Source organism: Pavona decussata, unplaced genomic scaffold (assembly GCF_977016875.1).
Source record: "Pavona decussata unplaced genomic scaffold, jaPavDecu1.1 SCAFFOLD_29, whole genome shotgun sequence".
NCBI lineage: Eukaryota > Metazoa > Cnidaria > Anthozoa > Scleractinia > Agariciidae > Pavona > Pavona decussata.
The window spans coordinates 158,870-184,851 of record NW_028145452.1 but is presented as its reverse complement, the minus strand read 5'-3'; the positions used below and the strand labels follow the sequence as shown (position 1 = coordinate 184,851).

At 41.2% G+C, this 25,982-nt stretch overlaps 5 protein-coding genes across 5 annotated transcripts; all 5 read left to right on the top strand.

Moving 5' to 3' along the window:
* LOC146484769 (uncharacterized) lies at positions 1 to 1,519 on the top strand. Its single transcript, XM_085104204.1, has 2 exons — positions 1 to 70; positions 894 to 1,519. Exons 1-2 carry the CDS (start codon positions 1 to 3, stop codon positions 1,517 to 1,519), a joined length of 696 nt encoding a protein of 231 aa, XP_084960330.1.
* Positions 1,520 to 1,584: 65 nt separating this feature from the next.
* LOC146484768 (uncharacterized) lies at positions 1,585 to 2,996 on the top strand. The gene is made up of 2 exons (XM_085104203.1): positions 1,585 to 1,777; positions 2,092 to 2,996. The coding sequence occupies exons 1-2, from the start codon at positions 1,585 to 1,587 to the stop codon at positions 2,994 to 2,996; spliced, it is 1,098 nt and encodes a 365-aa protein (XP_084960329.1).
* Positions 2,997 to 3,165: 169 nt separating this feature from the next.
* On the top strand, positions 3,166 to 4,128 carry LOC146484767 (uncharacterized). Its single transcript, XM_085104202.1, has one exon. The coding sequence runs from the start codon at positions 3,166 to 3,168 to the stop codon at positions 4,126 to 4,128; it is 963 nt and encodes a 320-aa protein (XP_084960328.1).
* Positions 4,129 to 4,503: 375 nt separating this feature from the next.
* Positions 4,504 to 5,787, top strand: LOC146484766 (uncharacterized). Its single transcript, XM_085104201.1, has one exon. The coding sequence runs from the start codon at positions 4,504 to 4,506 to the stop codon at positions 5,785 to 5,787; it is 1,284 nt and encodes a 427-aa protein (XP_084960327.1).
* Positions 5,788 to 23,176: 17,389 nt separating this feature from the next.
* On the top strand, positions 23,177 to 24,322 carry LOC146484765 (uncharacterized). Its single transcript, XM_085104200.1, has one exon. It carries the CDS (start codon positions 23,177 to 23,179, stop codon positions 24,320 to 24,322), a length of 1,146 nt encoding a protein of 381 aa, XP_084960326.1.
* Positions 24,323 to 25,982: the final 1,660 nt, after the last annotated feature.

Sequence of the window (25,982 nt, the reverse complement as noted above, 5' to 3'; positions counted from 1 at the left end):
ATGGAAGCTAATGTTGGTTCTGGAAAAATTGGTCGTGGCGTTGACGAACCGTTCTCAGAAGTCCCGACAAGTAAAGAATATCACGCTTTGAAAAGATCGTGTGCAGCATACAAAGGACATTTGACCAGAATTTGTCAAGAAATCGAGCCGCTGCTAGTGAACAGTGGAAATTTAAAAATCGTTGAACTGAGGTTTCTAGTTTTGAGTCGGCCTTCGATAGATTTGACGGGCACATATCGCGTGTGTTGACGGCGCGGATAGTCCTGAAGAGTTACAAGCGTTGTCTGCTAGTTTCGAGGCCGAATTTCAGAAATATTACGAGTTTGGAGAGCGCATAAAAGAATGGCTAACCTCTGCAACAGCCGATCAGATGGCATCTGCCGTTCAACCAGGTGACTCTGTCAGCCAACACAACGCTCCATCAGCCGCCAATAAGAGTCATCTTTCTGATGGAAGCTCTTCTTCACGCTTAAGTGTCAAAATCAAGGTAGCGAAGGCGGAAAAAGCGATCGCCCAACTCAAGTTACGTAACTCGGGAGAAAGCTGGAGTTGCAGCTGTACATCGAGAACGAGAGCTACTAGAAGCAGAAAACCAATTGGAGCGAGCGACGCTTAAAGCCCATATCCTAGAAGAAGATGACAGTCAAAGTCAACTCTACCGCCATGAGAGGGATAAGGGATGTGACCCGACACCGGTATCGGCTCCACAGGAATCACCTTGTCCCGATAAGCGTCCTCCTTTGCATACGTTCTCCAGTGACTCTGAGGATACGAAAACCGTCCCGGACACTCGTGTCTTCTTAAATCCTGCAGCTTCCGAGTGGAAAGGAGTTCCTCATCTTAGTATTCCAGCTGCTAAACCTCACGAAGACGTTCCGTCACATGACGAAAAGATTCAAGAGTTATTGCGGCAGCAACAACGAACAATACAACTTCAGCAGCAAACATAATAAGACAAGGATTTGCCTTGCCTAAGCATGAACTAAGCAAGTTTGATGGAAATCCCCTTAAGTTTTGGAACTTTATTAGAACCTTTGAGGGCAACATAGGAAGAAATACAACAGACGAAAGTGAGAAGTTATCGTTTCTTCTTCAGTATTGTTCTGGGGCTGCAAGAAACGCTATCAAGAGCTGTGTTTCAATGGATCCACTTCTTGGTTACAAAAACGCTAAAGTCTTGTTAGAAGATCGATTTGGAAACCCATTTAAGGTCGCTACGGCCTACTTGAATGAAGTGACCAACGGACCGCCAGTGAGACCCCATGACTCGAGAGCATTGCTGGCTTTTGCAGACAAGCTCAGAGACTGTACGAATGGCCTGGAATCTATTGGATACTTAGAGGAAATAAATAGCGCCGACAATCTGCGACGAATTGTTAATAGGCTCCCGTTTCACTTGAAGACAAAGTGGCTTGAGGTTGCAGATAGTATTCAGCAATCCGGGCAGCGACCCAAAATCAGTCATATTTCCCAGTTTGTCACTACTAAAGCTCGAGTTGCCAATAATCCAGTGTTTTGAGTTTCGCTAAATGACGGAAAGGAGAAAGTAACCCCAGTATGAGGCATCCAAGCACAGCGACGAAGATGACTACCCTTGCGACTCAAGGAAGTCCCAGAAATCTAGAAGCTACTACTCCACGTTATGAAAGAGTAAGGGAGGAGCAGAGACTGCCTATCAAAGACAAGACTACTTCCACTCCAAGAAAATGTCTCGTTTGCAACGGGACGCATCAGTTGTGGAACTGTGAACAATTCAAGAGGAAGTCGTATGTTGATCGTATTAAGATAATACGGCGCTAAGCTCTGTGAGAATTGCTTTAAAGTCGGTCACATGGCCGAGGGATGTATGCTAAGAAGTGGCTGTTACGTCGAAGGCTGCAGTATGAAGCACACGACAGTTCTACATCCTCCAAGTCCTCCCTCGGCCTCTTCGCCTTCCCAAGCAGCAGATCATCCTGCAATAGATCCCAGTGGTAGCGACAACGTCCGTTCCGATATCATTGCTGCTCAGAATCACGTGATTGGGGCCGGCGAGCACGATTCAAAGAGAAATTCAGCCAACAGAGTACGTTTAAGGATCGTCCCCGTTAGAGTACGTGGAAAAGGACAAGGTGATCGAAACCTACGCGTTGTTGGATAACGGATCGGATGTGACTCTGTGCGACAGAAGTTTGGTTGAGCAGTTGGAGTTAGAGGGAAAACCAAGAAACTTCTTCTTGACGACTCAAGAAATGAAGAACAGTCCGAAAAATGGCCTAGAAGTGCAGCTGTCTATCGAATCAATTCGCGGTGACTTAAGTCTGGATGTACCAAAAGCCTGGACTGTCGACCACCTAAACATATCTGAAAGCAGTATTCCTAAACATGGAGACGTGAACTCCTGGCCCCATCTAAGTGACATCGAATTCCCAGAGCTCAAAAGCAAGGAAGTCAAGTTGCTCATAGGATGTGACGTTCCTGAAGCGTTCTGGGTGATGGACGAAAGGCGTGGCGGAAGAGGAGAGCCTGTCGCTATCAGATCCCTGTTAGGTTGGACTCTCATAGGACCGGCCGAGAGAGTTGAGCGACAGAGCATTTTTCATATGAACTTTGTGAGATCGGAAGTCGGGAGTGAAGAAGATCCTTTACTACGTCAAGTGAAGCAATTTTGGAAGAATGATTTTGCGGATTCCATATCCAGTTCCAAGGTATCCATGTCCATTGAAGATCAGAGGGCGCTTAGGATCATTGAGAATTCTGTTCAGAAAGTGTCAGGACGTTATCAAGTGGCCCTTCCTTGGAGACACATACCTCCCTTTCTCCCTAATAATCGCGTTGCAGCTGACCAAAGGTTGTATCCGTTGAAGAAGAGATTCTTGAGAGAGCCTGGGTTCTTTGCATCGTACAAGGCATCCATTAACGACTACATCAACAAGGGTTATGCTAGAAAAGTTCCGGAAGAACAGCTTCACCCCAAGGGAAAACCGTTGTGGTACCTGCCTCATCACGCCGTTTAGCATGCTCACAAGGCCAAGCTCAGAGTTGTGTTTGATTGTGCCCCTCGTTATCGAGGTGTCTCCCTGAATGACCAACTGTTGCATGGCCCAGATTTAACCAATAACATCTTTGGGGGTACTTGAAAGATTTCGCCAAGAATCGGTGGCCCTGGTTTCTGATATAGAAGCTATGTTCCACCAAGTCAGAGTAGATCCGAAAGATCATGACGCCTTGAGATTTTTATGGTTGCCTGATGATGATTTATCAAAGCAGCCAATCGAATATCGGATGGAGGTACACCTCTTTGGGAGTACGTCTTCACCAAGTTGCGCTAGCTTTAGCCTCAGAAAGACTGCTCAAGACCAGAGTGGAGATTTCTCCTCAGAGGTTATCAGCACTGTACTGAAGAATTTTTATGTGGACGACTGTTTAAAGTCCGTGGCGTCTTCAAGTGTGGCCAGAAATTTGAGAAAGGAACTCACAGAACTGCTGTCCAAGGGAGGATTCAGGTTGACAAAATGGTTATGCAACGACAAAGATGTCTTGGATAGTATCCCAAGGTCCAAGAGAGCGTCGTCAGTCTTGGACCTCGATTTGAATGCTGGGGTCCTTCCGGTTGAACGTACCCTAGGGGTCCAATGGAATGTGAATGCAGATACGCTAACCCTCAAGATTACTGCAAGAGACAAGCCCCCACCTCGCAGAGGCATTTTGTCCGCAAACAGTTCTGTATATGACCCGCTTGGTATTCTGGCACCGTTTATTCTTCTAGCGAAGAAGCTGATCCAAGACCTTTGCAAGAAAGGCTATGACTGGGACGAGCACATAGGCCAAGACGAAAGCTTACGCTGGAACGGATGGCTTTCAGAACTGCAACAGCTCTCGTACATTGCGATTCCACTCAGCTTTAAGCCGATATATTTTGGTTCTCCAACAGTTACAGAGATCCACCACTTCGCGTATGCGTCCCAGATGGCGTACGGTGCGGTTTCGTACTTGAGATTCATCAACGAAGCCAAAGAGATCCACTGCAGTTTCGTTACAGCGAAAACACGTTTGGCTCATGTCAAGCCCATGACCGTACCTAAGCTCGAACTATCAGCAGCAGTACTTGCAGTCAGACTGGACCGAACGTTGAGAGAAGAATTATAAATAAGCATCGACAGATCAGTCCTTTGGACGGACTCTACAGCAGTGCTCCAGTACATCCGGAACGAAAACAAAAGATTCCAAACCTTTGTTGCGAACCGATTAGCAGTTATTCATGATGGTTCGAAGCCTTCTAAATGGAACTTTTTGGATTCAAACAGTAACCCTGCTGATGATGCAAGTAGGGGGTTGACTGTTGAAAGACTGCTAAGTCAGGACAGATGGTATCAAGGATCTAAATTCCTGTGGAGTGAACAAACATCTTGGCCAATCTTCCCAGATCCTTTGGCACCATTTTCGGATCAAGATCCGGAGATTAAAAGACAAGTTCAAGCGAATCAAGTAACCAAGGTGACAGACGTGTGCATATTAGACCTGATGATTCAGCGATATTCCTCGTGGTATGCCCTTAAGAAGAGGGTGGCCTGGATCTTGCAATTCAAGGATTACATCCAGAGGAAACTCCATTTCAAGGGGGACCCCACGGTTGAGCTCGATGTTCCGCATCCGCCTGGAGAATTATCCCTGGAGAATTTGAAGTCCGCTGAGAGGTCGATCATAAGCTACGTGCAGAAAGTGTCCTTTCCTGAGGTAATTGATGTCCTCCGAAGTGCAAAGTCTACAAGGCAAGAGAAAGTTATGCTGAGGAATACCGGTTCGCTTGGTTCTATTTACAAGTTGAAGCCATTTCTTGACAAGGAAGGGATGTTAAGGGTTGGCGGAAGACTTGAGAACGCACCACTGGCCTACGAGTCAAAACACCAATTGTTGTTGCCACACAATCATCACATTTCCAAATTGCTCATTATGGAACATCACAAGTCCGTCGGCCATTTTGGACAAGAATATGTTCTCTCGCGTTTGCGGCAGAAATACTGGATCGTCAAAGGACGAGCAGCCGTTCGTAAAGTGCTGGGTGGTTGTTTAACGTGTCGAAAGCAAAATGCAGTTCGTGGCCAGCAAGTTATGGCAAATCTTCCCGCAGATAGATTGATTCCTGGGGAGCCACCATTTTCCAATGTGGGCATCGACTTTTTTGGTCCGCTGTACGTAAAGCAGGGAAGAAGTACCGTGAAACATTACGGATGTCTTTTCTCGTGTCTTACGATGAGGGCCACCCATATTGTAGTAACCGAGTCTCTCCAGACAGTTTCACTTATTAATGCCTTACGAAGGTTTATCAGCCGAAAAGGAAACCCCAAGGTTGCAAGAAGCGACAATGGAACCAACCTTCGCGGTGCAGAAAGAGAGTTAAAGGAAGCGTTAGAGAATTGGAACCAGAAGAAAACGAAGACCTTCCTTCGCCAGAGGAATATCGAATGGAAATTCAACCCCCGTGGGGCCTCTCACATGGGAGGGGTATGGGAACGAGTCATACGCTCCATACGAAAGATCCTCAGAAGTCTCCTACGTGAACAACTGATTTCTGGAGAAACCCTGCCTTCCCTGATGGCCGAAATCGAAGGGATCCTTAACAGCCGCCCGTTAACTCCTAACAGTGACAACCCCACTGATCTAGAACCTTTGACTCCGAATCGCCTGCTTCTTCAGAGATCAAATCTTAATTTGCCTCCTGGTGTGTTCGTGAAGGAGATTTGTATTGTCGGATTCGCTGGAAACAAGTCCAGTACCTCACTGATGTCTTTTGGAAGAGATGGCTAGCAGAATACTTGCCCTCTCTACAAGAACGACAGAAATGGATCAACCCACGTCGGAAGTTTGCTGTTGGTGATCTTGTACTTATTGCAGACGAGAGAGTTCACCGAGGTCAATGGCCTTTGGGGCGTATCGTTGAAGTCCACCCAGGAAAGGATGGATTCATAAGATCTGCCAAGGTTGCAACGAGGTCTACCATTTTATCAAGACCTATTACTAAACTGTGTCTCCTCGAGAGTGGAGTACTACCGTGAAATGACTGAACATTGAACTTGGATGATTTAAGTTTCATGACTCTTTGTTGAACATTTTTAAGGAACATTTTTGGGAACCTATTTACAGTATTAGGTCTTCTAGTTGCTCAGTGAATTTATTTGTGAACTTTCCTTAAAGTTCAGGGGCCGGAAATGTAGCAAGTAATCTGTCAATGGGCAATGAACACCGCGACTTTAGCGTTGCCAATTGCATTTTCATTGCGCTTAATTTACGCCGTTCTGGCGCGCCTATTCTACTCATTAGCACCCTTTAGCGTTTGCCACACATTTCTCCCATAAATAGTCCTGTTTAACTGTTGTCGGCCTCTTTTTTGCGACTAGTTCTGCGCTGTTTCGGCGAGTCGTAGACGTACGCTATTCTCGGTGTATTTAATATTTTTTGCTGTTCTCGGCGAATTTTCATCTCTTATGTTCCTAGCCGTTCCATAGTTTGTAAGTATTTGCTATTTTCGTTTCTGTCGTTGTAGACTTCGTTCCGTTTATTTTGTTGTTAATTAGTTTATGTAACACCCGTGTATTTTGCTTGTTATTTTTCAGTTGAATCGTTTACTTCGTTTACATCGTTTGCTCCGTTTTCTCCGTTTGGGCGTTTTCGCCGTTTGGTTGTTTTGCCGTTTTTCTTCATGACTTTATTGTATTAAACGAACTCAAAATGTGGAACGTTTGATTGTTGTTGCGGTCATTACGAAATCGTTTCGTAAGCACTTGGTGTTTACTGGCTTACTCGGCTTTCCTAAAGTCGAAGAATACAGCAAGTCTGAAAGGAACTCTCAGAATTTTGACTGCGTTCAACTAATTCAAACCTAACGGAATTAAACTTGTTTGAAGAATATTCAGAAAATGAACGGATCAGTACATGAAAACGCAACTAATGCTTCGTTTCTGACCGCCATTGTTACCTGTGCTTTCAATGTTCCATTGATGTTGACTTCCATTATTAGCAATAGCTTTGTATTAGCAGCCATCTTTACTAATTCTTCCCTTCGGTCGCCTTCCATTATTTTACTGTCTTGTCTCGCTGTCTCAGATGTTGCTGTTGGCCTAATAGTACAACCACTGTATATCGCCAGACAATTTTCCTTATCTGACTTCCTCGTACGTTTATCAGGAACAATGGCGACTGTGTTATGTGGAATTTCTCTGTCTACAATGGCCGTGATAAGCGTGGATCGATATTTGGCCCTTCAATATCACATGACTTATAACAATATAGTTACTACATGTCGTGTTGTTTTTACTATCATTATTATTTGGCTCTTTCATGTTCTCATCTCGACTCTTAGACTTCTTAATATCTCTTCAAATTTTTATGCTGTCTATGTGTTTATCATCCTTTACACTATCGCTGGCAGCATTTCGTACACTGGTGTTTATCGAGTTGTTCGTCGGCATCAGTTGCTTATTCATACTCAACAACAGGCAGTGCAAATGGACACTGAACATCATTTGAGAGTGTTGTCATTAAAGCGCACTGCTGTTAACACTTTTATATTTTTCATTTGCACGTTGCTTTGTTATTTACCTTGGTTCATTTGTAGAATTTATTACAGTGAGATTGATGTTGCTAAAACCAAGTTAGTGCCGAAAGCGTGGTCATTTACAGTAACTTTGGTATTTGCTAATTCGTCGATAAATCCATTTCTGTACTGCTGGCGTCTTCGTGAACTACGAGTAGCAGTTATAAAGGAAGTAAGAAAGATAACTTGTAAAAACGTTGTCATTGAAGAAAACTAAATGATTTGACCACGTTCGTGGATGGGTTAGTTTGCAAACGTAATTTTTATTTTATCATATTATTTAAGATGCGTTCGTACATGTTTAATACTGTTGATGTAAAAATTTGATTTGCCTAACCTCCACAACCAACGTTTTATTGCATTATTTTAAATAAAATTTTGCAATATGACTGATTGAGCTAGGTAAAGGTACATATGATTCAAGAACTTGAAAGTTGATGTCACGTCATGTTGGCAGACAAAATGGAACCTATTAAAAGTTAATTAACAACCACCTCCATAATATGAGAAAAATAGATCAGTAAATTAATGGAACATTTGGCACAAATAGGATTTTTATGTTTCATGCCGATTCACGTGTATTATCTTAAGTTGTAAGTCACGTTTCATCTTATCTCTTATGTAACAATATCTTTGTTATTTGGAAAACATTTTTCCATTAATTAAATCTTAAGTTACAATTCCCTATACAGTTTATCTGGTATATTATCTCGGAGAGGCCCAGTCAGGCGCCAAGGACGGGCCACGTTATAGTCCCATCTGGCAACGAATGTTAAATTAATATTTTCAAAATTTCAATGCAATCCAATCAATCATTAATATTTTTCAACCAATTTAATTCACTCAGATAGCCAAACAGTGTATTAGTTTGACAGCAAAACAATAAATATCATGTATATCTTAGGAGTTGGTATCTTGACATAAACTCTTAAAGTTCAGTCATAACGAATTTGCATTTTAGGCAATCTAATCGTTAATATTTTCAACCAATTTAAAATCCTTCAGATAGTCAAACAATGTATTAGTTTGACAGCAAAACGATAAATATTTCATAAAAGTAAGGAATTACCTGGACATAAACTCTTGAATTTCAGTCATAACGAATTTGTGTTTTAGGCAATTTAATCGTTAATATCTTCAACCAATTTAAAATCACTTGGATAGTCAAACAATGTATTAGTTTGACAGCAAAACAATAAATATTTCATAAAACTAAGGAATTACCTTGACATAAACTCTTTAAAGTTCAGTCATAACGAATTTTAAGTTTTAGGCAATCTAATCGTTAATATTTTCAGCCAATTAATTTAAAATCATGCACTCAGAGAGTCAAACAATGTATTAGTTTGCCATCCGAACAATAAATATTACGTAGAACGTATGCTAAGAAACAAAAGTAGGCACCGTCCATAAAAAGGAGGGAGATTGAGGGGCACCCGACAAGAACATTAAATTAAAATAGTTTAAGCTGTTGCCTGTTTACCACTATTCCTACATTATTTTATGGCCTTTAATCCTTTAATGACTTTTTGGCAATAAATAGTCTGAACCACTTAATTTCTCCATAAATGGAGATGAAATAAAAATATCTGCGGTCTAAGGAAACTGTGGGCTCAGGCTAAATTGTCACGTGATGCAAGTGACGGTTGTTGTTTGTTCAAGCGAGTGCACAAGCACGAATCTGGTAAAATCATCGCTTTATAAGTATTTTTCGAGCTATTTTCCTCTGCAGAAGCCACCATTCTGGTATCATTAAGCTGGAATGTGGGTAGAGGCAATCCTCTGAAAGAAAACAGAGGTGAGAGGTGGTTTCATGCTGACTGAGTCGCCAAACATGCTGTATAGCAGACATGGAGGCCAACGAGTGAAGTTGTCTCTCTGGCCGTTCAGTTGTGGCTGGATTCCAGGACCTACCAAGGCAATTTAGGCGAGTTTGGAGTAGTAAAATATTCAATGGATTCGAAATTTTGCTGGTAGTACTGGGTTGCTCGACACTTATATAAAAAACTATGAAATGGAAAGAGCAGGAGTTATACGCCCGCGCTATGGCTGAATTACCCAGAATTCTTTTCGGGTGTAAACGAGGCAACGTGAGATACGCAAGGCTGGGTCTGATAAAATGGCTGAAGTATAGCCCTCCGAAAGCGTTGAGAGGAAAACTTCAAGTCAGATACCAAGGTCTGACCTTGAGGTTTGCTGTAAATGTAGAGTTTTCCTTTTTGAACAAATTATTTGGATTAAAAATTGATGATAAATACGTGTAATTTTTCGTGTTATTATTTAGCCGAAAAATTGGAATTTAGGACTTTGTTGCCAAACGAACGGTGATATGCAGCGAAAATCGGGAGGTGTAGTCGGTTTGCTGGGTTTGATGATGGCAGTATACATCAGCTGGTGCCATTCACACATTATCATGACGTTGTAGCTTAAGTTTAACAAGGAGCAATTCATAGAAGCAACTGAGAACGGTGTTTTCGTCGCAAATATGTCTTGTTGCATGGGATGAAATGGGTTAAAAGCAAATTTGTGTAAGCTTACACAATGAGCTAGTTAGTCAGTTGTTCGGATTCTTCAGCTGAAAATTTTCGATTATTTGTGGGCCTTTCCTGTTATAATAATTATGACATAAACAGTCATTCTTTTTGCAAAATAATTGAACGGTTTCAGGTAAAATTGTCAACCACTCAAAACGTTTCAAAACAAAAGTCAAGTTAAACATCTTACAGTCTTACTGTTCATGAGTTTTCAACTGGTATTTATTTAATCATTTATTTATTTATTCTTTTCCTTTTTTAATGATTAATCAATTGCTTTGCTCAAGCTTTAGTGCCAGCCCACCTTCTATATTTAAACATTACCACTATTCTTACATTATTTTATGGCCTTTAAAAGCAAATTGGTGCAAGCTTACACAGTTAGCTAGTTAGTCAGTTGTTCGGATTCTTTAGCTGAAAATTTTCAAAACATTTGCTGGAAATTTTAGGGCGACGGAATGTGATTACCCGCGACTGCCCCGGGAGGGGGAGGGGGAAGAGAACTTTGAAGTTTCTGATTTATTATATGTTATAGGACAAATGGTAGATAGCTCATGCGATCAGCGTGCACTATTGAGTTGTAAATGCACTTGGGATGTTTTACTAAGCACTCGAGAAGCTAGAGTCGCTCAAGGCGTCGCCTCGAGCGACTCTTACGCTTCTTTTGAGCTGAGCAGACGATGAATCAATTACCTTTTGTTCATAAAGCAATTTGGATATATTAAAATTCTAGCTTGGCTTCGAGGCTTAGGGGAATAATAAACGAAAAACAGAATTATTTATCTCTGAGCCTCTGAAGTTAATTTCTGTTGTTTTGCACCTCTTAGCTCGTAGCCAAGTATGATTTTTAATATATCGAGATTGGTCTATTACAGGCCAAATATTTCTGTCAACGATTTTAAGATATAAGAAGAGAAAAACAAGAGCCGCAGAAAATAAACTTTTTGGGAATAAGCTGGAAGGTCGTAAAGGGGGAAATTGAAGGGATTCCTGCATTTCCATTTCATTTTATATCCTTTTAAAAGGGGAATTTGTGTAAAATAACACGGTTTAATGGGCTCGAATTCTATCCTCGGAGACCCAGAGGCAGATGGTTGTGTCAAGAGGAAGTCAAAGCGGGTAAGTTTACAGTTTTGACTTCCTCCTGACAAAACTTAATCTGCCCATGGGTCTCCGAGTATATGGTCTGATTCTTCAGCTGAAATTAAAATTTAATCAGTTGCCGAAAATCTTAGGGAAAGGAATGTTATTCCCCGAATTTACGAGCCGCTGTTGGGTTTCCGAAAATGTTAGGAGGCCTAATTTTGGTAGTATTACGGATGACTTTTCCTCTCCGAAAACGAAAATTACTAGAGTTGTAGCGTTGCGGAAGTTTGAGAAAGCGCTAATTTTGAAATGCCCTGGAGGAAACCCTGAGCAGAGGGATGTTAAAGTTTCGAATTTACATGGGCATTAATTATTCGAAATAGTGAGAAATCCAGGTGGGCCAAAGTAAATTACTCCTGTACTTTTATAACATTCAAGGGAAACGAGTCAGTTTCGAGATAGATAAACAGGGCCTTGTCAGAATCAAACATACTAGTAAACACAGCTGTGTTCGAGGTAAATGCAAACGGTATCCTTATGTTCTACGAGTCGCTTGTTTTTTCAATGTTTTTATATTGAACCTTATAAAGAATTGGGGATGGCAGCTTTAAAAGGGAACGAGAGTGCTAAGATCAGCACCAAAGGATATCCAAAAAATTATTTAAAGTAAAAACAAGCAAACTATACATAATACTCTGTTTCTTTAAGTAACGGGACGGGGGGAGGGGGGGGGGGTGTAGTTTTGTTTAACCATTTTGCTAAGCCTCTTCAGTTGTTTTAGCCTTGCTGCGGGTTACCACGTGGTGTTTACTGGCTTACCCGGCAGTTTCCTAAAGTGGAAGAATACAGCAGGTCTGAAAGGAAGACTCAGAATTTTGACGGCGTAAAACTAATTTTAAACCTAACGCAAGGAAACTTGGTTGAGAAGATGAACGGATCAGTACATGAAAACGCAACTAATGCTTCGTTTCTGACTGCCATTGTTACCTGTGCTTTCAATGTTCCATTAATGTTGACTGCCATTATCAGCAATAGCTTTGTATTAGCAGCCATCTTTACTACTTCTTCCCTCCGGTCGCCTTCCATTATTTTGTTGCCTTATCTCGCTGTCTCAGATGTTGCTGTTGGCCTAATAGCACAACCACTGTATATTGCAAGACTATTTTCCTCGGCTGACCTCCTCATGCGTGTAGGGGATACAATGGGGAGTGTGTTTTGTGGAATTGCTCTCTCTACAATGGCGCTGATAAGCGTGGATCGATTTTTAGCCCTTCAATATCACATGACTCATGACAATTTAGTTACTACATCTCGTGTTTTTTTCCTAATCATTATTATTTGGCTCTTTCAGGTTCTTATTTCGACTCTTAGATGGCATTTAAAAAGAAGAAAATCCAGCGCTAAAAGAAAATTTTACCGGGAGCACCGCTCTTTTCATAAAGAAAAGGGTGTTCTTTGGAAAACATAACCCGTGAGGGCAAAACTCTTATTTAGGCTAAACACGCACATGAGAGTCGCGTAGGCCTGTCAACCCCATTATGCCATGTTGATTAATTACAGACAGGCCCCGTCTCATGTCGTGAAAGACATACTGTACATGAACTCCGAAAAAACAAAGACGAAAATCGCACTCCTGGCGGTGTATAGAGCTTTATACAGTCTCCATAGTGAGCTATATGCTGCAACACATATGCACAGTTCTACGGAAACACCTATCCGCGAACAAAACGACAGTTCATGTACAAAATTTAACGTTTTAGCCATCATAGAAAACACAGCGTCAAGCTTAGCCCCACCATGGATCGAACTCGCAGCCACCAGATTGGCTCAAACCAAGGAGCCAATTGAATTGCAGGGTTTTCGATCCGAACAATGGGTTTATAATTTGACAAGAGAGCGCGTTTGTTGAAATGATACCGAGAACTCATCTCTATCATTTCTGAAGAATCGGCAACTGATGAGATCCACAAGATTAGGATCGAAACCGCGGTCTTGCCTGACCATTGCCTTAAATGCTACAGAATTTACTTACGGCCGAAGGACTAGAAGCAGCCCCTGGCCAGAGCACGTAAACACAGGAGGAAAATACTAAGCTCCCGCAACACAAACCTCACAGTTACAGAGCTTAGCGGAGCGACAACAAAACACACAGCCGTAACTTAAGCGGCCTTTAGCCCTCAATTTAACGCATTGCATAGCTTTCAAAGAAGCTACAATGCTTAAGAACGGATCAAGGGACAAATAACCGTGATAAGAAGCACAGCATCTTGCACCAAAAGCAAATAGCCGGGCCCGGCAATCTGACAAAAGCTGCAAGATAATGTATAGTTATTACACGGTTCAACTCCTATCCTTACAACGATAAAAAGAGAGGCTATACTGCCACCAGACGCACTGAAATGAGCCATACCAAGCCTAAACTAAATGCCACAAACGGCATAAGAACGACAGTCGCTAAACGGAAACGTAACAACAAGAGGTCAAAATGACCTTTGAGATCAATTACAACACATGCGACAGTTAAACACATAGCTTTGTTCAGTGTCTATCGCGCAAATCCTCCAAATCATAGATGGCATTTAAAAAGAAGAAAATCCAGCGCTAAAAGAAAATTTTACCGGGAGCACCGCTCTTTTCATAAAGAAAAGGGTGTTCTTTGGAAAACATAACCCGTGAGGGCAAAACTCTTATTTAGGCTAAACACGCACATGAGAGTCGCGTAGGCCTGTCAACCCCATTATACCAATGTTTAGATTTTGCCATTACTTCACAAATAAATTTCATTTTGAGGTGCGTCTGTACTCCGATAACGCATAGTACTCCGATAACGCACAGATGAAGACAAAACGTGGTGAGAAGAACGGGAAGTACGCTACGAGCTGCAGGCGAGTAGCGTGGCTAATTTTCTTACCACGTTTTGACGTTCTCTGTGCGAGTACAGACTCAAGGTAAGAGCCGCAGAAAATAGGTTTCTTGGGGAGAGGCTTAAGGACGGTGCCTCCTAATACAGAAGTATTTTTCCATAGTTTATGACTATGCGGGAAAAGCAGATTTAAGCATGGGATACTGAAATCCAGAAAGAAAATCCGGGGTAGCAGGGCATTTTTTTGGTGATAATTAAGCAAAAATTATTCTAAAAAGCAGTAAAATACAAAGCAATGTATGGCGTTTTTTTTTTCAAATTGAAGCTTTATAATCTCTGAAAAATGCATGTTTACCCCCAATTTTCTTTTAAAACACAAAGAGCACTTGCTAACTTCTGCTTTATCTGCCTAGTTTTAAACCGAGCAAGGAAACCCGAGTATCGCAAGATGTGCTGAACTGACGAATACACAGAAAGAAAAGTAGGCAAAAAGGAGGGGGATTGTAGGGGCACACGACGGGAACATTAAACCAAAATAGTTTAAAATGTTGCTTGTTCACCACCATTGCTACATTATTATATGGCCTTTAAAAGCAAATTTGCGTAAGCTAACACAGTTAACCAGCTAGTCAGTTGTTCGGATCATTTTAGCTGAAAATTTTCAAAAACATTTCCTGGAAATTTTAGGGTGACGGAAAGTTATTCCCCGACTACCCCGGGAAGGGGGAAAGGGAGGGGGAGGGGAACGTTAAAGTTTCATATTTATTATATGTTATAGGACAAATGGAAAATGGCTCATGCGATCAGCGTACACCCTTGAGTTGTAAATGCACTTGGGAGGTTTTGCTAAGCACTCAAGAAGCTAGAGTCGCTCGCATAATTATTCATCTCTGAGCCGCTGAAGGTAATTTCTGTTGTTTTGCACCTCTTACCTCGTAGCCAAGTATGAATTTTAATAAATCGGGATTGGTCTATTACAGGCCAAATGTTTCTGTCATTGTATTTTAAATATGACAAGGGAAGGACAAGGGCCGTAGAGTGTAAACTTCTTGGGATAAGCTGAAAGGTTGAAAAGGGGGAAATTCAAGGGCTTCCTTCATTTCCACTTCATTTTATGGCCTTTGAAAAGGCGCATTTGCGTAAGCTAACACGGTTTAATGGCGTCTGATTTCATCCTCGGAAACCCAGAGGCAGATTGTTGTGTTAAAAGGAAGTCAAACCAGGTAAGTTTACAGTTTTGACTTCCTCCTGACCCAACTTAATCTGCCCATGGGTCTCCGAGTATTGTTGGGTTCTTCAGCTGAAATTAAAATTCAAACAGTTGCCAAAAATCTTAGGGAAAGGAATGTTATTCCCCGACTTTAAAAGATGCTGTTGGCTTTCCTAAAATGCTAGGTGGCCTATTTTTAGTACTTTTACGGACGTCTTTTCCTCTTCAAAAAAAAACAAAACAAAAACATACCAGAGTTTCAACGTCGAGAAAGTTTGAGAAAACGCTAGTTTTGAAATGCCCTGGAGGGTACCCTGAGGAGAGGGATGTTAAAATTTTTAATTTATATGCGCTTATTCGAAATATTGGGAAGTTCAGGTGGGCAAAGTAAATTACTCCTGTACTTTTACAACATTCAAGGGAAACAAGTCAGTTTCGAGATAGATAAACAGGGCCTTGTCAGAATCAAACATACTAATGAACGCATGCGGCTGTGTTCGAGATAAATGTCAACGGTATCCTTATGTTCTACGAGGGATTTGTATATTGACCCTACTGGAGAATTGGGGATGGCAGCTTTAAAAGTGATCAGGAGTGCTAATATCAGCACCAAAGGATAACCAAAAATTTATCTTAAAATAAAAACAAGCCAACTATACATCGTTAGGTACGATTATTTGTGGGCCTTTCTTGTAATAACATTTATGACACAGTCACTCTTCTTTTCAAAATATTTTAAAAGTTACAGGTGAAAATTGTCAACTGCTTATTGTATTTCCATATTTCCTACTGGAGCATAATGTATTTGCTAGATGCCAGGTGCTTTCTGCTGATATTGTTCATCTCTTCACGGCTTTTTTTTAAAAACTTCTTATTTATTACAAGTTAAGCGATCGCGACAAAGAATTACTTCACAGCTAAACATATTACGTTTCTTGTAGCAGACAAACTAAACTAATACGTGAAGAAAATCGTTTCGTTATCACGTGGTGTTTACTGGCTTACCCGGCAGTTTCCTGAAGTCGAAGAATACAGCAGGTCTGAAAGGAACTCTCAGAATTTTGACGGCGTTCAACTAATTTTAACCTTACGGAAGGAAACTTAGTTCAGAGGATGAACGGATCAGTACATGAAAACGCAACTAATGCTTCGTTTCTGACTGCCATTGTTACCTGTGCTTTCAATGTTCCATTGATGTTGACTTCCATTATAAGCAATAGCTTTGTATTAGCAGCCATCTTTACTAATTTTTCCCTCCGGTCGCCTTCCATTATTTTGCTGTCATGTCTCGCTCTCTCAGATGTTGCTGTTGGCCTAATAGCACAACCACTGTATATCGCCAGACAATTTTCCTCGGCTGACTTCCTCATGCGTTTATCGGGATCAACGGCGACTGCTTTATGTGGAATTTCTCTATCTACAATGGCGGTGATAAGCGTGGATCGATATTTGGCCCTTCAATATCACATGACTTATAACAATGTAGTTACTACACCTCGCGTTGTTTTTACCATCAGTATTATTTGGCTTCTTCACGTTCTTTTCTCGACTCTTACACTTCTTAATATCTCTTCAAATTTTTATGCTGTCTATGTGTTAATAATCCTTTATACTATCACCGCCAGCATCTCGTACACTGGTATTTATCGAATCGTTCGTCGGCATCAGTTGCACATTCATGTTCAACAACAAGCATTGCAAATAGACACTGAACATCATATGAGAGTGGTGTCATTAAAGCGCACTGCTGTTAACACTTTTATATTTTATATGTGCACTTTACTTTGTTATTTTCCTTGGTTCGTTTGTAGAATTTATTACAGTGAGATTGATGTCGTTAAAACCAAGTTGGTGCCGAAAGCGTGGTCATTTACAGTAACTTTGGTATTTGCTAATTCGTCGATAAATCCATTTTTGTACTGCTGGCGTCTTCGTGAACTACGAGTAGCAGTTACAAAGAAAGTAAGAAAGATAAAGTGTAAAAACGTTGTCATTGAAGAAAACTAAATGATTTGACCACGTTCGTGGATGGGTTAGTTAAGAAACGTAATTTATCATATTTTATTATTTAAGATGCCTTCGCGCATGCTTAATACGTTGAAGTTGAAATTGTATATTTTACTGCGATTTGCCTAACGTGTACAACCAACGTTTTATTACATAATGTAGGATAAAATATTGCAATATGACTGCTTGAGCTAGGTGAAGGTACATGGTCCAAAAATATGAAAGTCAAATAGCTTCACGACATATTGGTAGACAAAATGGAACCTTTTGAAAGTTAAGTAACAACCTCCTCTATCTATAATCTGCGAAAAATAAATGTATAAAATAAGAGATTTAAAATTAAGAAGGAATTTTAAAGGGGCGACGTCACAGCCATTTTGAGGAGAACGAATCAGCATTCAAAGTGGGTTCAATCGTTTGCTTTAATACTTTCTCTGACGATATAACAAAAAACGTTTTTACCGGAGTGCGTCACAGAGAGAAAAAAAGAAAAAAAATTAGGACAAAAAAAAAAGTAAACTCGCATACAAAGGAAACCTGGCCTGGCAGCTCGTCCTGTCCTTTATATTTGGTGTACTTTGACAGACTCTGGTGAAAAGATTTGTAACTACATCTAGTTTCTTTTATCGAAATTTTGCATCTTTCTGACAAACCAATGTGAAGATTCCGCCATTACTTAACAAATAGATTTCATAGTCATTATATGTTATAGGACAAATGGTAAATGACCTCATGCGATCAGCGTGTACTATTGAGTTGTGTGAATGCACCTGGAGGTTTTGCTAAGCACTCAAGAAGCTAGAGTCGTTCCAAGCGACGCCTCGAGGGACTCTTACGCGTCCTCGAGTTTAGCAGAAGCTGAATCTTTTACCTTTCGTTTATAAAGCAATCTGGATATATTAAAATTCTAGCTTGGTTTCGAGGCTTAGGGGAATAAAAAACGAAAAACATTAATTATTCATCTCTGAGCCTCCAAAGTAATTTCTGTTGTTTTGCACCTCTAAGCTCGTAGCCAAGTACGAATTTTAATATGCCGAGATTGGTCTATTACAGGCCAAATACGTCTGTCAATGATTTTTAGATATGAGAAGAGAAAAACGAAAGCCGCAGAAAATAAACTTCTTGGAAATAAGCTGGAAGGTCATAAAGGGGGAAATTCAAGGGCTTCTGGCATTTCCATTTCATTTTATATCCTTTTAAAAGGGGAATTTGTGTAAAATAACACGGTTTAATGGTATCAGATTCTATCCTCGGAGATCCAGTGGCAGGTTGTTGTGTCAAGAGGAAGTCAAAACTGGTAGGTTTACAGTTTTGACTTCCTCCTGACCCAACTTAATCTGCCCATGGTCTCCGAGTATGGTCGGATTCTTCAGCTGAAATTAAATTTTAAACAGTTGCCAAAAATCATAGGGAAAGGAATGTTATTCCCCGACTTTAAAAGATGCTGTTGGCTTTCCTAAAATGCTAGGTGGCCTATTTTTAGTACTTTTACGGACGTTTTTTCCTGTCCAAAAAACCAGAGTTTCAGCGTCGCGCAAGTTTGAGAAAACGCTAGTTTTGAAATGCCCTGGAGGGTATTCTGAGGAGAGGGATGTTAAAATTTCGAATTTATATGCGCATAATTTGAAATAGTGGGAAGTTCAGGTAGGCCAAAGTAAATTACTCCTGTATTACAACATTTAAGGGAAACGAGTCAGTTTCGAGATAGATAAACAGGGCCTTGTCAGAATCAAACATACTAATGAATGCATGCGGCTGTGTTCGAGATAAATGTAAACGGTATCCTCATGTTCTACGAGGGATTTGTATATTGAGCCTACTGGAGAAATGGGGATGGCAGCTTTAAAAGTGATCAGGAGTGCTAATATCAGCACCAAAGGATAACCAAAAATTTACCTTAAAATAAAAACAAGCCAACTACACATCGTTAGGCGCGATTATTTGTGGGGTTTTCCTGTAATAACATTTATAACATAAACAGTCACTCTTCTTTGCAAAATATTTTAAAAGTTACAGGTGAAAATTGTCAACTGCTCATTGTATTTCCATATTTCCTACTGAAGGATGATGTACTTGTTAGATGACAGGTGCTTTCTGCTGATATTGTTCATCTCTTCACGGCTTGTTTTTAAAACTTCGTATTTATTACAAGTTAAGCGATCGCGACGAAGACATACTTCACAGCTAAACATATTACGTTTCTCGCAGCAGACAAACTAAACTAATACGGGAAGAAAATCGTTTCGTTATCACGTGGTGTTTACTGGCTTACCCGGCAGTTTCCTGAAGTCGAAGAATACAGCAGGTTTGAAAGGAAGTCTCAGAATTTTGACGGCGTTCAACTAATTTTAACCTAACGGAAGGAAACTTAGTTCAGAGGATGAACGGATCAGTACATGAAAACGCAACTAATGCTTCGTTTCTGACTGCCATTGTTACCTGTGCTTTCAATGTTCCATTGATGTTGACTTCCATTATAAGCAATAGCTTTGTATTAGCAGCCATCTTTACTACTTCTTCCCTTCGGTCTTCTTCCATTATTTTGCTGTCTTGTCTCGCTCTCTCAGATGTTGCTGTTGGCCTAATAGCACAACCACTGTATATCGCCAGACAATTTTCCTCGGCTGACTTCCTCATGCGTTTATCAGGATCAACGGCGACTGCTTTATGCGGAATTTCTCTGTCTACAATGGCGGTGATAAGTGTGGATCGATATTTGGCCCTTCAATATCACATGACTTATAACAATGTAGTTACTACACCTCGCGTTGTTTTTACTATCAGTATTATTTGGCTCCTTCACGTTCTTTTCTCGACTCTTATACTTCTTAATATCTCTTCAAATTTTCATGCTGTCTATGTGTTAATAATCCTTTATACTATCACCTCCAGCATCTCGTACACTGGTATTTATCGAATCGTTCGTCGGCATCAGTTGCACATTCATGTTCAACAACAAGCAGTGCAAATAGACACTGAACATCATATGAGAGTGGTGTCATTAAAGCGCACTGCTGTTAACACTTTTATATTTTATATTTGCACTTTACTTTGCTATTTTCCTTGGTTCATTTGTAGAATTTATTACAGTGAGATTGATGTCGCTAAAACCAAGTTAGTGCCGAAAGCGTGGTCCTTTACAGCAAATTTGGTATTTGCTAATTCGTCAATAAATCCATTTTTATACTGCTGGCGTCTTCGTGAACTACGAGTAGCAGTTATAAAGAAAGTAAGAAAGATAACTTGTAAAAATGTTGTTATTGAAGAAAACTAAATGATTTGACCACGTTCGTAGATTGGTTAGTTTGCAAACGTAATTTATTATGCGTTCGTACATGTTTAATACTGTTGATGTGGAAATTGTTTATTTTATTATGATTTGCCTAACCTCTACAACCAACGTTTTATTACATGATTTTAAATAAAATTTTGCAAAATGACTGATTGAGCTAGGTAAAAGTAAATATGGTTCAAGAACTTGGAAGTTAAATAGCCTCACGACATGTTGGCAGGCAAAATGGAACCTTTTAAGTGCGTGTCCACGATAGGACCAGGCAGGAGGTGATAATACTCAAATCACCGATTTGGCTCAAACATGGCAGAAAGATTGAGTGTCATAAACATATTCATGCGCTAAACATCAAGTCAAAATATTCCATTTTACCAGAGTTATAGGTAAAACCTGAAAAATGGCCATTTTGGCACCAATTATGCATATTGATTAGCCAAACTCAATTGAGTGTTTAGACAAATGTAATTGTGATCTGTGAATAAAACCCACTGAATTGTATTCCCCATTTACCAGGCTTGTAGCACAGTGTGTTTTTTCAATCGGTACCTGCGATTTCGTTATTTGCCTGAACCTGAAGTAAGAGGCTGTTTAAGTCATTTTCACGAGAACCTCAAATTTGACTTTTTTGTACCCAAATATCTCTAATGGCCAACAACCTAACTATGTAACTTACTATAAGATTGAAGAGGAATATCACAACCTTCAAAATATGGAATAAAATTTTTGGGCAAATGAATAGTTTGTTTGTATGAAGCAAATATGTATTACCACCTGAACGATTTCGTCGATTTCATCTAAATTCATGTTGCAAAAAAAAAAAATGTTTCAATCTTCTGACTGAACATGAAAAGGCACGAAATATTCAACGAATGTTTCCTAACAATAAAAATGACAAAATTGGCGATATCAGTGGGTTAAGATTAGTTTAACTAAGCTATTAATAGCTAGATTTCCCGATGTTTCCCCTCTTTTCATACAAATATTTACCTCCAAGAAAGCGTATCTAAAGAGTCAATCTCTTTCAAATAATCGCACATTGAGCATAGTTAGAGCTAAAATCGGTATTGGCTGATACATACATGTCTTCTCAGTGTTTCAGGCTCCATCCTAGCTAGCGTTTTATCTCACAGACACCGTAGAATCCAATTAGCCGGCTTGATCGCATCGTCTGCCTGCCTCGATTATTTCTACAAGCCACCCGTTATTGTCATCAACTGATGAAAAATGTGAATATACCGATTTTGTTTCCAAAAATGTGCCATGAAGTAAGGTAAATAAGCTCATATAAATCCATTTAGAATATAACTGACGTAAAGCCAACTCTGAAAACTCTCCAGCAGGATCCTGCCGTGCAAACAGAGATGTCAGACTTAATGAAGTCCTTGGGAGAGCCATTATTACTTGGTTTGACAGATGCAGAGCAAGACCCAGCACAGCAATTGCTGGAACCTGAAGCAACTGCAGTTCGACGTAAACATCCGTTGCTCATCCCTGATTTTATTAGCACCCTTCCCCTTGTGCTTCATGAGGACCGGGAAACCATACTGGGAACGTCTGGCGATGCAAAAATTATCTTAAAATCGTCAAACGAAAAGAAGCTGTCCCTCGACAAAATAACCTTTCCTCAGTGGTCAGCTGCCAATTTAAGAATTATGCATACCTTGATGAAAGAAGGGTCCCTTTCAACTACTGAAGAGGTGCTCGACTACATTATGTACATTGCCAAGATCTCCGAATTGGCAAAATGCTACCCTTTGCCAAGGGTTATGCAGTATGATGACTTCTTTAGAAGAATGCAGTTTGCCACTAAGTGCAAATGGCGCATTGACAGCCAGTTTATTTCCCAACAAACTTTGCACAGACCGGAACCCACCACTGCTACCCCTCTCGCCAGACCAATAGCAAGACACCTCGCCCCGTCATCAACCAGGCCACAGGGAAGCAAGTGTGCTATGAATTCTAGAGACGAGAGGGATGTCGATTTGGCTCTTCTTGTCGATACGACCATGTCTGTATCAAGCCCCAATGTCTTGGGTCTCACCCACAGTGGCAGCACCTATCCTCTTCACCCTCGGACCGCCAATACTGAACTCACACTCCCCTGCAGAACTACTTCCGACATCTGTTTTGAGCCCACAACGGCAGCAGGAGGTAGCTCGAATGATACGTTGCATACACAGACAGCAGAGTGTGATAAAACTTCTACATGCATGTCATATGCAGGGCCTTATCTTCAGCCTACGCAGCTGCCCGATGCAGCCCAAGTTTCCACTGACTTGATTTTGGAAACTTGGGCAACAGAGCTACAAAATGACCTTGACAAGGAATTTATTCTTTCTGGTGATAGGGAAGGTTTTCATCTTCTCCCTGGTGATACTACAGTCACACCTGCTTTTACAAAGAACAATCAATCGGTTTCAAAGCCTGGCGCCAAAGATCAGATTGAAGCTCAGATTGAACAAGGGCTATTGGATGGCCATTTGGCACTTGCAGACGACACGCAAACACCTCTAATTGTTAACGCACTAGGAGCAGTTCCAAAGAAGTATTCAACCGAGTTAAGAATGATATGGATTGTAGTCGCCCTTTGAATACAAGCGCAAACGCTTACATGGACTTGGAACATTATAAATATGTAACTGTTGATCATGCCGCAGATCAAGCACAGCCAGGTTGCTGGTTGGCAAAGGTAGATCTAAAACATGCTTATCGGAGTGTAGGAACTCATCCTGACAGCTGGCGTGTTACAGGCATGTCCTGGTGTTTCAAGGGCTACTGCAACCCCACGTTTTTATTTGACAAGCGCCTCCCCTTTGGAGCTCGAATTTCCCCTATGATATTCCATAGGCTCACACAGTCAGTTTGCCGCATGATGGCTCATAGAGGGTACACTGTTTTAGCCTACCTTGATGATTTCCTTATTATCGAGACCTCTCAGCATCGGTGCCAAGCAGCTTTTGATATTCTGATTACTCTTCTGGAATCCCTTGGTTTTACAATCAATTGGACCAAAGCCGTTCGCCCCACTCAAACATTGACCTTCTTAGGAGTGGTAATTGACACTGCCAAACGTGAACTCCGTCCTCCTGAAGATCGTGTAGCAGAATTAGTGACTCTCCTTCAGGAAACATTGTCTAAACGTAAATGCTCCAAATTGCATCTTCTGCATCAAGCACGAGCTGACCTCCAGTGGTGGGCCTCGCTTCTACTAGCACACAACTGTAAAGCTCTCTTCCCGGAAGATATCCCTCAGCTCACTTCACCAGTGTTCACTGATGCTTCTGTGGCTGGTGGTGGATGTGTTTGGCAGTCCGACTGGCTCTATGTCAACTGGGCGTTAGATTATCCCGACCTCTGCCCTCTCCATATCAACTATAAGGAGACATTTTCAATTCTTCTTGCAGCCTTTCGTTGGGCACCTTTTTGGATAGGGCACAGAGTATGCATCAAATCGGACAGTCAAGTAGCAGCCGCTATCATCAACAAAGGTTCAACGCCCTGTACAATTATTATGGACCAGGTACGGACCCTCTTTTGGCTTAAGGAATCCTACAATTTTAGCTTATCAGTTGAACATATCCCCGGTATATCCAACAGTTTGGCAGATAGCTTTTCACGTCTTGATGAAGTACAGCATTTGTCAAAGTTCCAAGTATGGCTCTCCCAGTCCTCTGCACATTATCAGCTAGAATCTCACATGTCTCCGTCCTCTCTTGCTCTTGTTAGGTTCACGGGATCAATGGCAACTGGACTGTGAGGTACTTTTCTTCCGCCGCCAAGCCTACGCCTAGTCTACGAAGTCTACGTATTTAAGTCAAACTCGCTCCTACCTTTCGTTTTGCGTATGCTATGGTTACAAGCCTCTTCCAGCCTCTACACTAACTCTAAACCGCTATTCAGCATTCTTGGCAAGATCCCTCTCAGCATCTTTTATTCTGGCATACTTGAATGCAGTTCGCATCCTGCACCTCGAACATGGTCATACTGACCCAACTAAAGATAATTTCCACTTGGCCACTACACTTCGAGGTATCCGTCGTATTAAAGATTTGACTGTTTCCCAGAAGGAACCTGTTACCCCTAAGATGCTGTTAGCTTTCAAACACCACCTGGATTTGAATAATCCCGTTCACACAACTTTCTGGGCAGTCTGCCTGGTCGCATTCTTTGGCTTGTTACGCAAAGCTAACCTACTCAGTAAAGGTCTTGCACAATTTAATCCGGAAAAACACTTGCAACGTGGGGACATCTTTTTCTTCACCGACTGGGTCGTTGTTGTCAACAGGTGGTCAGAAACTATCCAGTTTAGCCAACGAGTCCTGACGATCCCCTTGCCTAGAATTCCACAGCACCCACTGTGCCCGTATACCTTCCAGATGGTACCTGCTCCGTTATCTGGGCCAGTATTTGTCATACCAACATCACACGCGAACAGTTTGAAACCACTAACATATGCCAAGTTTGACTCGCTTCTTAAATGTTTGGCTGTCAAATTGAATCTGGACCCAACTCAAATCAGCGGACATAGCTTCCGGGCGGGTGGGGCCACTTTGGCTTTCAAGGCCCAACTCCCGGCGGAACTTATCAAACGCTTGGGAGATTGGCACTCCGATGCCTATCGTTCTTACATCCATATCCCCGTTAAGGACAGAATGCAGGCCGTCAGTCGACTCATTTCTTTTGTTTAGTGTACAACGCTTTTTCACATTACTAGGTCCCTTCATTAGGTCGTCTGGGGGTTAGGTCGTGCCGCCCTTGGGGCAAATGTTATTAAATGGAAGGGACCCCTTCAGGACCCTTCTCTTATACCCCGAGACGTGTCATGTTGTTGTTTTATTATATTAGCTTGCACAGAGTTAAGTCTAAAATAATACCTGTTTATTTTTATTTAACTCGGCCTAGGGAAGAGAGAGAGGGCTGGCACTAGTTTTCGCACCTGCGCACTCAGCTATATCTTCCATGCCATGTGCTTGCTCGGCAGTTTTTCTATCTTCGCTGCCCTCCCTCCCTTTCCCCCATTGTTGTTATTATACATGTTATGCGTACACCGCCGTTGTGGGGGCAAATGTTATTAAATGGAAGGGACCCCTTCAGGACCCTTCTCTTATACCCCCAGACGTGTCATGTTGTTGTTTTATTATATTAGCTTGCACAGAGTTAATCTTTATTAATGACAGCCGAAGTGGCTTTTCTTTATATAAGCCTGGTGGTTTCTTGAGGTCTCCTCGCCATTACCTTGACTCGTAAATTGACTCGTTGCGAGCACAAACAAGGCGACTAACTGCCAAAGTCACGATCTCCGTAGTTTCATTTTGTGATAATCCTTTTTCTTGTTATAGTTTTGATATTCGGTTATGAATGATTTGAAACTGATGGCATATTGGGGTGTAGGTACATAACTGTGTTGGGCCACCTTT

What these genes read in the sequence shown, in the direction of transcription:
- LOC146484769 (XM_085104204.1), top strand. Translation starts at nt 1, where the DNA reads ATGGAAGCTAATGTTGGTTCTGGAAAAATTGGTCGTGGCGTTGACGAA. An exon ending in GTTCTCAGAAGTCCCGACAA is followed by an intron (nt 71 to 893) that starts GTAAAGAATATC and finishes CATGACGAAAAG; the next exon opens with ATTCAAGAGTTATTGCGGCA.
- LOC146484768 (XM_085104203.1), top strand. Translation starts at nt 1,585, where the DNA reads ATGACTACCCTTGCGACTCAAGGAAGTCCCAGAAATCTAGAAGCTACT. An exon ending in GAGGAAGTCGTATGTTGATC is followed by an intron (nt 1,778 to 2,091) that starts GTATTAAGATAA and finishes CGTCCCCGTTAG; the next exon opens with AGTACGTGGAAAAGGACAAG.
- LOC146484767 (XM_085104202.1), top strand. Translation starts at nt 3,166, where the DNA reads ATGTTCCACCAAGTCAGAGTAGATCCGAAAGATCATGACGCCTTGAGA.
- LOC146484766 (XM_085104201.1), top strand. Translation starts at nt 4,504, where the DNA reads ATGATTCAGCGATATTCCTCGTGGTATGCCCTTAAGAAGAGGGTGGCC.
- LOC146484765 (XM_085104200.1), top strand. Translation starts at nt 23,177, where the DNA reads ATGGACTTGGAACATTATAAATATGTAACTGTTGATCATGCCGCAGAT.